Consider the following 13,611-nt stretch of genomic DNA (forward strand, 5'->3'; position numbering starts at 1 on the left):
ATACAAGCCATTTATTATTGGATGTCTTCGACCCTCTGCTTGTGGTCATCTTCAAAACAAATAAATCAAGATAATCTGTAACAGTGTTTTGCAAGCTGTAATCCGCGGACCTCTGGGGGTTCACGCACACCCAGAAGAGAAAGACGACTATTACATGTTGGAATACAATAGTTGCTTTGATCAACACAACGTTTTCCATTTCAAGGAACCCTTATCTTTATTTTATTTAGAGTGTTGAAAACACCTTGTGACGAACAGCTTGTTCCAGGCGCGTCACACGTCAACAGAAAGACTAAAACCAATCGAAGCCGTTCTTAAACATCGGAGCAAATCATCTTTCATCGAAGGTAGACGGTCCGCGCTTCTCCAGAATTTATTGGCCATCTAAAAAAAGCACGAGCATCGCAGTGCGGCCCGTGGGATCGAGACCGATTTCGTTTTTTCGTGGAACAGCCGGCGAACATAATCGAGGGATCCAGAAGCATACGAAAACAGGTCCACACCGATGTTTATCATTCGGACGCATTACAGAGGGTTTTCGCAAGGATCTCTGGGAACGACGAAGGAGAGCTTAAGTCCGTTCGGAAACGTCGCGGATCACAACATGGAAGATAACGACGAATTTGTAATTGCAATGATTAGAGGTAAGCCGCGAGATCGAGGGAGACCAACGAGTGGTGGGGATCGACGAATCTTGCGTTAGTAATTGAAGATCGTTCGCGGGAGTGCAGTACGGTTCAAAGCATCACGCAAAGCACATTTGCGGAGCGAACATACGCGCAAGTCTCGAGTCTCGTGTGTCATACTTTATCGACATTCAGGTTCGTAACGATTTAACTTGATAGCACATTTTTCTAAACATGATTTGTATATAGAGTCAATGAAATATTTCAATTTCTAATATTTAGGCATTGTAAAATTCGTGTACTCGACCTGAAGCGATCCATAATACAAGTAAAAGACACGTATATGTTCTACGATAGGAAATATATGTAAATAAACTAATCGATCCTCGAATATAAGTAAAAAACTATTATAGAACGATTTTTTGTTCTCTTTGTCAAAGCGCGCGAACGAACCGAATCTCAAAATCGACCATTCGACGAAGTTCGTGCGCGTTCGTCCGATTTCGGCTCGGCGTACCATCGTTCGAGCGTCCTCGGGCGCTGTCGGCTCGACTCGGGTTAACAGGCGCGCGTCCGGTTAGTTCGCACGAATCGCCGGCCTCAGTCAACGAGCGTTCGCGAGTCAGTTACGATCGTTTCGGTGTCTCATTGTTTCTTTTTTCTCTCGATACTCGGTCGTCCGCCACTTCGACGATAGCGTAGCATGTGCCCACCAGTTCACAGTCACGTACACGTTTACCTGCCGCATCATCAGCCTCACAATAAACTCGTCTCGTACGGCTACCGTTAGGGTTGCCGTGACACCGTGCCCGTACACTTTTCTCGCAACAAAAACCGGCAACGCCATCGCAGGTTTTTACCAACACTCGAGTGCTGGCAGGCTTTAGGCACAAAAGAAAGCGTCATCATACGTGTGCGGTGATAGTATGATTTTTTCTTGGATATTCTAGTGAAATTGTTCGGGGATCGTCTGTACCGGGTGGGCGAGAGATTCGCACGTGGTGAGTGGTAGTGTGCAGAACGCGTCCTGCGGTCGAGCTACGTATATTTTCCATCCTCGATTTCTATCGGTGCTGCGAAGAACAAAGAAGGCGTGGAGGTTCCGAGATAGAAAAGGCGACGAAACAGCTTTAAAGTCGCGGCACGAAAAAAGAATCGAGTAAACGGTACGGAAAGATCGGGGACAAGATACGAAATTGCGAGAGCAGCCGAGGACCGAGCAGCGAGAAGGAACGAGAACGAGGAGGAGGAGAGAGAAAGACAACGATAGAAATCTCATTTCGACGAACAACCAGCCATCGAGTAAGATGAGCTGCTGCACGAGTGCCCCGATTGTAACCCAGACATGCGAGACGCTTCTAAGCAAGTGCGAAGTGCCGATCATCGACCTCGCACACATGGGTAAGTCCAGAATCATCGTTACAAAATTTTCGTTGGACGTTGTTAATGGTCAACGACCGTGCGTAAATCCCTTTGTCCTCACGTCTCGATATCATCATTTCTTTTCTCGAAAATAGTATGAAATAGAAAAACGCTCAGTTTGTAGTTTCTGTCTATATCGTTGATTATTGTATCGAGCATGGTTATGCGTGGCGTGTCAAGCTCGCCGAATAATATTTGAAAGGAAAACGCACAGCTGATGTGCACTAACTATACATATACATTGCCTGAATTGATTCGTATCGAAAACGATGGCGTAGGCACAGGGAGTTAATCGCGAATTGTGGAAGAATATTACGGCTTGGAACACGGAGGTCAAAATTACGAAATTTACGGCGAGCATAAAAACCGGCATAGCTGGAAATTAACTGGTATCCTACGCACGTGGCGACACGAGAATACATACATGCGTATAGCTTCGCTATAGGTCGCTGCTTCGAGATAGACTTTCAGTTTAGAAAAATTCAATTTATTTTTACAAGACGTCTTTGTTCGTAAAGTTCACGATTAAGGAGAAATAATACATATGTATGTATTCTCGATATAGATGTTTCCTTCCTTGTAGCTCGAATAGGTTTTTTGTGACCGTTAAATGCCATACGCGATGAACTTTGCCTTTATCGCAACGACTTCGTGTTTCACTGAATTATTACCGACGCTTTCTAAATATATATGTTGTATTTCGTGCGTATTTTTAACGGACCGATTACTTATCACGCGGAAAACGTAACGGTCGGCTGGATAACGTGCTCGAACGACGATTCGAAGTGCAAAGAATTTTAGAGATTCAGAGGGTGATGGTTTCGCGGTTGCTTGGCAGCGAGGCCAGGGAACCGGCCAGACAGACAAGCAAACCAGGAGCAACAGCTTCGTCGTATCACAGTCGGCGCCTACCTCGAGTCCGACGATCCCTTGAGGTCAGAGCCCGTCTCACAAAGAAGGGCCCCTCCCTTGGCGCCCTCCACTCATGTAGGGCACTGTTCTTCAACCCTGTCGGAACGGTATAGCATTCAACGTAGCGCTTTATCACAAAAATCACCTATCGTTATGTTCCTTATTTTTCAAGGAGTATTTAAACAACAAAATTAATCCCAAAAGCTACATGTTTAGACAAATTTTGCGATTCGATTCTTTTTTTGTTTCAAAATTCTTCTTTCTACACCATCATCTGTAAAATTGTATCATCTCTAAAATTTTGCGATCGATTTTTTTTTTGTTTCAAAATTCTTCTTTCTACACCATCATCTGTAAAATTGTATCATCTCTAAAATTTTGCGATCGATTTCTTTTTTTTTGTTTCAAAATTCTTCTTTCTACACCATCATCTCTAAAATTTTGCAATTTGATTTTTTTTTTCAAAATTCTTCTTCCTACACCATCATCTGTAAAATTGTATCATCTCGAAAATTTTGCGATTTGATTATTTTTTTTTCAAAATTCTTCTTTCTACGCCATCATTTGTCGATAGCGTTATGCTCGTGATATTAGCTTAATTTTTCACTGAAGCCTTCTAATGGGAAATTCCATTGAAGATGAAAGACTGATACCATAATGATTACGCGTCGGATCTGAATCAACTAATCGTAAGTATTGATGTAAGGTTCGATAGGGCGATGATATCTGTCGTGTGTATCTTTTCTCCTCGATTTATCTGTTTGATTGGCAGCGAACGCGAACAAAAGAAAATCGAACCCTTGGTAGTTTTAAATAGTTTTATTAGCCACGTTCTCGTACGTCGTTTAAATTTTCCGCGGTTTGGAGACTCGAAACGTTAGTCAAAGAACGTCCTGACAAGAGAGCGCCCACGGTCAAACGGAACCAGTGATGGGCAAAAACCCTAGGGTTCTACTATAGGGTTATATTAGAAACGAGACAAACACGTCGGCAAACTTCAGATTTATTCAAAGCCTAGGGTTTTGCCCATCTCTGAATAGAACCCACCCAGTTACCGATGTTGGTAAAACACGTTGCAGTTCGTGCAACCAGCGATATCGTCGAACGTAATATAGACGATATTCGATTCGGACATGGCGTTCATCGCGCGAGAGAACCCTTTCACGCTGATCAGCATTCTAACGAAGACGGTAGTACTGGAGTCGTCGGTGTCTATCGTTTGATTCTCAGGGTCGTACGTATAAGTTGCCAATCGCGAAGGTTGACCGGCAGGAACGTGCACACAGTCTATCCATAGGCGAATGTATGCAAAGTAAGACGCAGGAAACTCGTGCAACGAGTCTTTGTAGCTGTAATATTGTTTGCATCAGTGGCGTATTAACCTGTTGGCATACAGACATGGTGGGGGGGGGGGGGGGGCGATCAGAGAGGGTTCCATAGTCGTCATGTACGGGAACAAACAATTTTTAAACTCGGTTACGAAGATGCTTAATGACCAATGGCCTTTTTGTCCAATTTACTTTCGATATAATTTACTTTTGATATTTTGTTAATAATGTTACTTCAAATTATACACACACGTTATACGAAAAAAATCTCGTATACAGGGTGTCCCAGAATAAGTGTAAAAACCGGAAATAGAGGGTAGCTGAGACGATTCTGAACCACAATTTCCTTTGCAAAAATGTCGGATGGTGCTTCGTTTTTGAATTATTAACGAAAAACCACGGACCAATCACAGCGCCCGATGGCTGGCCCAAGCGTCTGGTCGCGAGTTAGCCTATCGGAACTCGGCGCGTGCTACTCGGGCGCTGTGATTGGTCGGTGGTTTTTCCTTAATAATTCGGAATCGTTTCACCTACCCCCCATAATTCGTACTCGATGTTTGAAAAATACGTTCTAGTCGAGATTTTAGGTGGACTGGAAAGTAATGTCGTTTCTTTAACATTAAATTCAAAAAAATTGTTTATAAATTTCTATTCTTAATTATTAATTGTACAATCGCTCCCGTTATCGATAGCCTTTTGCCATCTAGTGTGCAAATGTCTAGTGTCGATGCCAGATCGATAAAAATCAACGAGCTGATGAACGATAAACAAATATTTAAAATCGCAAAAACGACATTATTTTCCGGTTCACCTAACATCAGTAAATGACATCGAATTCCCGAACGTTCAGCCCTTTTCTCGGTACGGAGCTCCGAGATTTCTGTTTCGTCTGAGGCTCCACGAAGGTATAATGCGCCACTGTGTAACGATTTAAGCGGCCACAATGAACGCTGTCCGAGAATAATGGATCGGCGCGACGCGAAACGAAAAGATCGGACGCGTTTCAATCCACGAGAGTTCACGAAACGTATCTCCGTTTCTCGTTCCATCCTTCCCTCCGTTCAGTCCGGTTCGAGCGTTTTCTTTCGTCTCTTTCTGTTCCTCGTTGCAGCGCGTACATTTCGAGTCTGGGCGACAGGCCAACGACCACACGACTCGCGAACGGCTGCGCTGGGCACCGACCAAAAGAGTCTCCTCGTCGTTTTGAAAGCGGTTCGCGATCGAGATCACGATCGACACGGAAATATATCGCCGCGATTGCAGACGTTAGTCATCGATTATGTAAACCGTGGCTAGTGTGGCCGATTGAAATTCCTCAGTGAACCCCCTTAGTCATCGACGACCTCTTTGTGTCACATAGTATTGTTCGTTGCAAATATATATACGTATCGTACCTTGGCACGCTCGCGTTTGGTGGCAACCACTTGTTGAACGAGTCGGGTATGACCCTAGGCTTCGAAGATTTCTTTTTTTTTAAACATAAGCAAATTTCAAGTTAGTCTAGGCTTTCGCCCAACTCTCCTGCTCGTCACTTGTTTCGCCAAGATTGCGGACCGACAGAGATCGCTCTTTAATTAAATGAAACCCCTCGGGGTCCCTTTTAACCTCGATCGTTGGCGGAGGACAATATTTTTAGTCGGGACGTTGACATCGAACGAAAGTCTCCCGTTTCACGACGTCACAAAGCCTCCCTTTGTTCGGAGGACGCTTCGGAAAGCATGGGAATGAGAAGTAGAATCGGGATCGAGGAAATGAATATTTCGTAATGAACAAATAAACATCCGAGCGTTCGCAGATTGAGTAAATGTTATAACGGATCGATGTGTTGGTTTTATTCGTCGTACGTTTCGCACTTTGTTTTCGATTCACGTTCCCGATCTTACTTTCATCGCGGAAAGACGACCGTACCTAAATAATCATTGCAATTCGAATCGTCGCGACTTATCGCGGTCGACTTCCGACCTTCCTCGAAACGATTCTTTCCGAGTCGCTTCGCGTCTCTTCCTGCTCGTCGTTTATCTCGAATTGTGTAATCGATCGCACCAACTACCTACGTCACACATACTTTCATCCACCTATCACCTATTTCCGAGAAAGCAACGAGAATCTGTATTGATTTAACAATTTGCAGTAAACACCGCTCTTTTACAAGTCCGTTCCTGGAAGCGCTCGCCGACAGCGGAAACGCGCTGCGTTATCTTTTAAGGACATTTGAGAACCGCTGTCACGCATAGAGCGTGTTAAAAAACAATGCCAACACCGCCCGGAACGTTATTTTTGAAAGATAGAAAAGAAACCATAGTTCGCAACTTAACGCGTTAAATTGGCCGTTTTATTCTCCGCGGGAGGACACGAAGCCTCCGAAAACAAAAGAATACTTCCATGTTATTACGCCTATCCTTCGAAGCGTGAAATTTCGTCCCTGACTCGAGCCTCGTGTCTTCGGAGACAATGAAAACGTTGCTTTTTTTTTTTTTTTTTTTTTTTTTTGGCTATGTGGCTTCCCACGCGTTAGATGACTAAGGAATATTCCGTTCTGAATCGATTTTCTAGAAAATTCTCTTCTAAGCATCCATTCGATCGCGCGACGCCTTCAACAGGAGTTGCGCCGTGGAAAACACTGAAACGTAATTTTTAACCGACTTCGAAAAGGAGGTTACTCAATTCGACATGTATATTTATTTTAATTTTTTTTTAATTTTTTTTTTTTTAATTTTTTTTAATGTACGTTACTCGATTACGCCGAGATGGCTTGACCAATCGGAAAGAAACCTGTTGCATCTTGTGTTCCGTTATCAGACAATTTTGAGATTTCTCATTTTTTACCCGTTTTTTTTTTTTTCGAATCGATCCTAGCAGCTTCGATTGGCAACCGATTACGGATTCCTTCGTAAGAATTAAGCGTCTTTGTAGACGGTAATCAAGGACTTGGTTTCATCATCGAGCATGCGCGTGTATTTCTCGCGGTGATGGTGTCGGTGGGTAGGATAAAAAATTCGCGACACCGTTCACTTTTCGCGTCGTGTGCCATGCGATAGGCTCGTTCGATGCACGCATGCGCCCGAGCGAATGCGCACAGTCGCAAACGCGTTTTTTTTCCCCGAGCCTGTCGCGTTTTACACGTGCCAGCCCCTCGTGGCCACGATATGCAACGATGCGAGTAAGCGAACGTTCGTGCACAAGTCCGAGAATAGACCTTCGAACAACATGAATTTTTCGTCGATAGTTACGTTACGTCGGTGCTGAATTAAAATTAATTGTCGGTTACCGCAACGCCACGTGCACCTTCGCGCGTTAACGATTTTTCCACGAATCTTGGACCGTCTCTAATAGCATAGCTATTCGGCGATATTAGTACATAGTCTCGTAATAAGCGCGTTATTAATTTAAATGACTCAAGGATAGATGATTAAAGGTTAAGGGAAGGCTTCGTTCCGCGCGTGCAGAGAGTCATACTGCGTCAGCATTCGTGGACTGCTCGATAAGCAGCTTTTTCTAAGTAATTCACGCCTAAAGTATATCTTCAATCATTTTTCCCTTTATTCTGCGCCGACTGCTCGCTACGACCTTTGTCCGAAGTATGTAACAGATTTATGTCGTATTTGTAACAAACGCACGAGTGTAGATAGACCTTTCGGTGCTCGGAAAACAATTCCAGCGAGCGTTTAATTGTTCCCATGCCAATCATCGCGAAAGAATTCGGTCGATAGTGTCTGTAACGGGAAAGACAGCGTGACGCGAGTTTGAAATCGTTTTTCGCGAATGCCTATAGTCCACGTTGTTCGTTACCATTTCGTTTGGTCTAATTTTTCAACGCGTAGAAGAGTCCGTACGAAAAACTAGAGAAACATATGGGTTAGCCACGGGATCGATCGGTATTCGATTATAAAATTAAATCGTTGCTTTGGCCCCCTCGCGTAGCAGCCTGTACATTCGTCGGTACGTACGAAAATATTTTTAACTATCGCGAGCATTATCGACCGTACTAATTCGTAAACATGATAGCGTATCGAAATTTTTCTTATGGATTTTATATCTAGTTACTGTTTTCGCGTTGATGTCCGGCCGTGTCTCCTGTAGCGTAGAGGATATTTTTAGTAACCTCCGGGTCAAACGGTCTTGTACCAGTGTTGCGAAAGGTTTGGGCGCCTCTAATTGTAATAATACACCGTTAACGATATAGCTTTAATCTCGACCCCTCTCTAAATCCGTGTCGATATCCACTCGTGCGTAGAAAATTCGTAGCGAATTTGCAGCGAATTCGCCTAACTTTGACCTCAAAGATTGAGAGACGCTGCTCTAGTCACCCTTATAGATTTCCCCTTACGTGCACACATACTCACTCTCGGTACTTACATTAGCTACTCTGACGCACGCACCGATGTCCCAAATACGTATCTTCAAATATCACAGCCACACTTCACTCTTGGACACACATCCACGAACGTACGCACGCTAAAAAAATATAGCAGGTTTGTCTATTTTAGCGGAAATTCGTTCGATGTATGTCTAAGACGTTTTCTACGCGGCACTTCGAATATTTGCCCTTTGTGTGACCCTACACGAGAACTTAGCTCGACACCCCTGGCACAAAGCGTCGTGGAAGCAAGGAATGCGCAAACACCGAGGAGACGCTGAGAGATCGGCATCTGGAGAAAACACGTAGGCAGCGGTAGTTGCAAAATTCACACTTGCGCAAGTATCATTCGCCACAGACACGACGGAATATCATTATCTACTACATTGTGTCTCGTAGATTTATCGTGGTTGAATTAGAATCGATCGTTATTCGTCGATATGCATATTGAAATTAATTCGTCGCCGATAAGAGATCTCGAAGCAAAATTTATTATCGTTCAAGCAAGCATATCTGTTTGAGGGATTCTGTTTGGATTACTCGACATTGATTCGCTTTTTCCATCTCGATCGATACTGGGTGCAAAGGTTCGATTCAGTCAGAGACACTGACCATGAATGCACGCGAATGCGAGAAAAATCGTGGTCGTGCATTATCTCGCATCTTTCTTGGCTCATTTCACGTGCAACGACGGTAACGCCACTGAAATCCTGCTCGACAGTGGCCGATTTATGTACTGAATACGAACGTTACGAAACACCGTGATAAAACGATCATCGGTAACGGAAAACCTGTTGGACACATTTTAAATGGAGACGGACCGATAAGAAATCGAGCTCCGAATAATTAAGTCCCGATCTCTCGAAGCAGCTCTTTTATCGTCGCTATATCGAGCAATTATCGAAATTTTCGTTTAAAATAACACCTCAACGCGATCGAAGCTACGAATTAATGATCGATATCGAGGTAGAGTTTCGCAATTGTTCAAATTTGTTGAGTTAATAGCTGACGTTGTTTCGAGTTCGACGATCGATGAAATCGCAAAGATGGCTGACGCTGACGCTTTCGTGGAAAATGATTCTTCTTAAAAAAGTATTGGTTTCAATGGCCGCGTCACGTTTCGCCGGCACGAGGCATGACGCGACAGCCTAGCAAAGACAACGTGACAGAAACTTTTGCACGATATATCATACGGGCTGTCTATTCAGTCCATTCTGTCTAATTTCTATAGAACGAATTCGAGAGAAATTACATTAGGGAAGTACAGAACGTAAGACAAGAAAATTCGTCACAGGATTCGTTTTGGTATTCACGACATACGTCTCGAAAGGTGGAGCTGCCTGTCGACGTCACACAACCAGCAAACGAACCGAGTTTATTTTCACACGGTGGCTGCGTGTACAGTTATCGCCTGACGCGATCGGGTTTTATCGTTGTAGCTACATCGAAATTGTTTTTTTTCCCCTCTCGGTGTTGAATATCCTGCTGTAAACGATCAAGCCTACGGATAAATCTATAATTCGTTGCAGGAAATCCCGCATGTATGAATATTTCATTTTCCTCCATAGAATAAAAACAGGAGATGGGAAACGATCGCGCAGAAACGCCATCATGCGTCTCGCAAACAAAATACTGATTAGGGCGCTTATTGATTCTTCATCGAACGCTTCGACAATAGATTTTATACAAGGTGTCCCAAAAATGTTGGAAGTCGTTGAAAGGGGTGGTTCGGGAGGTGATTTGAAACAACTTTTTCCTTAGCGAAAATGTTGTCCGAGGTTCCGTTAAGAAGATATTAAGCGAAAACCCCGACCAATCAGAGCGCGAGTATCCCGGTTGAGCGTAGGCTACGCGCTAAGCGGCCGCGCTCATACGCTACAGCGAGCGCTCCATCGGCATACTCGCGTTCTGATTGGTCAGTGTTTTCCGTTAATATCTCCTCAACGAAGCCTCGGACAACATTTTCGCTAAGGAAAAAGTTGTTTCAAATCACCTCCCGAACCACGCCTTTCAACGACTTCCAACATTTTCGGGACACTCTGTATACATCCTGACGACACACTTATCATCGACATGGAAATTGACGATTTCGTACTGTCTATTATCGCAGCTAATACCACGGGACATGTATGTGCACATATTGCAAAAGAAGTCGTGGAATTAAACGTTATCGACAGAAAGGGAATTAAAAGTGTCTACTAATTGCCACGTATTAACAAGTGCAAAGTAGGACAAGTTCTATTTCTGAGGTACTCTGTGAGCATCGTAAACAAAAGAAGGGTGCGGAAATATCTAACAACGAGACTTTCATTGGATCCTGTTATCGATGCACGTAGCACGCGAGGCGCGGCAAATTCGAATCCAAATACGGCAATTGAATTTTGTATATCTCCCGATGAATGCGATCGCCGACGGCGAAACAAACTTTAAATGGGACGTTCGTTTAATAAAAGTGAAACGTAGGACACGAATGTGTGACAGTAGGACTGTCCTACCGAAAGTGGGACACGTGTAAACCCTGATACTGATCGTACCGGACGCTTTCTGTGTCTCTTCGTGTTTTATGAGGAAGCAGACCAGTTTTGTGCAGACTTGCTCCCAGTGGCAAGGCAAGGTCCCCACTCTGTATTACCATAGAATACGATAGCCGATGTCATCTTGTCTGTGCAGCAGGTACTACTACTAATAGTAGAGGACGTTTTATGAAGGGTTCCATTTTTGTACAGAATCAGATAAAGTTGTTTCTTACATTCATGAATAGTAGCTCAAAGGCAAATTTGTAGGTTCTCTTCTGAAAATTTGTGTTATTTAACATCGTTATCGCGCTGTCGTTGTACGTGCAAATATTTATTCAAGGAAGTAAAACGTGCGTGGAAGGACGGTATGCACAGATATGGCGTATCGAAACCTAACCTCAAATCAAAAGTGTTCTTGTTTCGAGAACGCCGTGATCGAATATCGACGTAAAACTTAGTTTCTAGGGTGTACACACTACCAAGAGAAAATTTTCGCTAGTTTCTCCTGGTACCGGCAGTCTCGCCGATACTTTCGCCCGGTATATAACGATCGAATATACCGTTACCAAGCAGCGATACGTTTTCATATGCCATTTGCCGCCATTGAAAGGAATAAACGTGTTTCCGTGGAAAGCACCAAGCAACTTTGTGGTCTACCAGGAACCGATAGGGCCGAACGAACAGCGCGATTGTTTTCTAACATTTCAACTGATACGCATACTGTACGGGGAGTCCTACAAATCGTGTACAAGCAAGGTTCGAATATAAAATAAAATCTGCACGACCTTCCGTTATCGAATAAAATAGATATATCCTACACTGTGCAGAATTATTTTAATAGAATCGACGTTAGAAGGTTATCTTATCTCTATTTGCAAAACCGTTATATCGAGACACGCCATTCTGTACCTCAGACGTAATGTATGCTAAATATTAAACGTTGAAATTTAATTTTCTAGAATGTAATATTAGTTGGATTTCAAAAATTGTTCAGCTGTCGGACAACAGGTCGCAAGAATGTAATACATTTCCGAAATGCTTTTAACGTGTTATTGACCAGAAAATCCGTTAGAAAAATGAAAGAACCGGTGCCGTTACAAAACGTATAACGTGCCTCGCTGTAGAAATATTTACGGACGAACGTTGACGTATGTATCTATAGATAACGAAGAACCATATGTTCCTCGATAATTTGCGAAGACTGTCGCGATGAAACACGTTCATTCGCCGAAAGACTTATTCAAATTCGAACAGGAATCGTAGGGCGTAGGATTGGTCGTGCAGCTAAAGCGATCGACTGTGAATACGAGGGTCGCGGGTTCGAGTCTTCTCCGGTGGCCCTATTTTTCATTTACAATCAGACTCCCACGATACTGTAATCTTCCAAAATGACGCGAGTAAATTACATCTGTGTTTAAACTAGAATTGCAATTAATTGAATACGGAGTTTAATTAACTCGCAGAATTAATTCCACGCGTAATAATTATCTACCTCTAAATAAGAAAAACAGGAATACCAGAAATTTCATTCTCTCCCCTCCGCAACGAACCATCAGTATCCGGTTTCCCAGCAATTTGTCGCGGCGATAAGTCGCGCTGTCACAATGAAAAGAGAAGTAAAGATATAATTTATCGGCGAGGGAAGCACGCGAAACGATTGTTTGAACAAGCGATTTTCTATCGCGGCGACGATTCGCGTGCCTTCACGTGAACAAAGAGTGAAACCAGGTTCTCCCTGAGAGGCTCGGCGACGGAAAATTCGCCCGCGCCTCCTCGTGATGTTTGCGGTGGATTTCCACCCGGAGATTTACTACCACGCGATCATCGGAAGCCGAAGGGGGAACGATTTACGACACCATGTGACGAAAGACCTTCGCCTTCGTCGACGCTAATCTCCGTCGAGCGAACGTGCCATTCGCGAGCCTCGCCTGAATTTTTCTTGGTATCCACTAATTGCTCGTACTTGGCTATTTGTCCATTTCTTGAGGTCGTTTCACGAAACGTCTATCCAAAAGTGACAATTTCGTGTGGATACCGTCGAAATTGGTCGAGAAAAATGTGTCATAGTCCGAACGGATTCGCAATTGTAACTCGAAAATTATTTACGCGCCTTCTAGCCTAGCGCAGTAGTGGGGGCTCCATTTTTTATTCAACAGACACAAATTAGCCGTCGGCATCGAACGCGACAATGAGACCTTGTTTCATTGTTCTGCGTTTATTGTTCAGCTTTTCACTGGTGCGTGCTGTGGCAATTGTGAAACTCTTCTCGTAGCCCATTTTCGAAGACCATTACTCGTGTCGAGAGCGTTTCATTCGGAATTAAAAATATTCCACTAAAAATTGAGAATATTCAACTCCCTCTAATCAGCCGAACTTGCGTTCGCAAATATTTGGACAAATTTTTTATTATTATTATTATTATTATTATTATTATTATTATTATTATTATT

The 13,611-nt window shown here is 43.4% G+C and overlaps 1 protein-coding gene across 1 annotated transcript in view; it reads left to right on the plus strand.

Moving 5' to 3' along the window:
* Positions 1-1,211: 1,211 nt before the first annotated feature.
* LOC128894171 (uncharacterized) overlaps positions 1,212-13,611 on the plus strand; it is a 20,098-nt gene continuing 7,698 nt past the window's right edge. Inside the window, exon 1 of the mRNA XM_054155688.1 lies at positions 1,212-2,027. Coding sequence (XP_054011663.1) covers positions 1,934-2,027 — 94 coding nt within the window. The 5' untranslated portion in view covers positions 1,212-1,933. The remainder of the gene's footprint in view (positions 2,028-13,611) is intronic.

The sequence above is a fragment of the Hylaeus anthracinus genome, unplaced genomic scaffold (genome assembly GCF_026225885.1).
Source record: "Hylaeus anthracinus isolate JK02 unplaced genomic scaffold, UHH_iyHylAnth1.0_haploid 3, whole genome shotgun sequence".
In the NCBI taxonomy this organism is placed as follows: domain Eukaryota; kingdom Metazoa; phylum Arthropoda; class Insecta; order Hymenoptera; family Colletidae; genus Hylaeus; species Hylaeus anthracinus.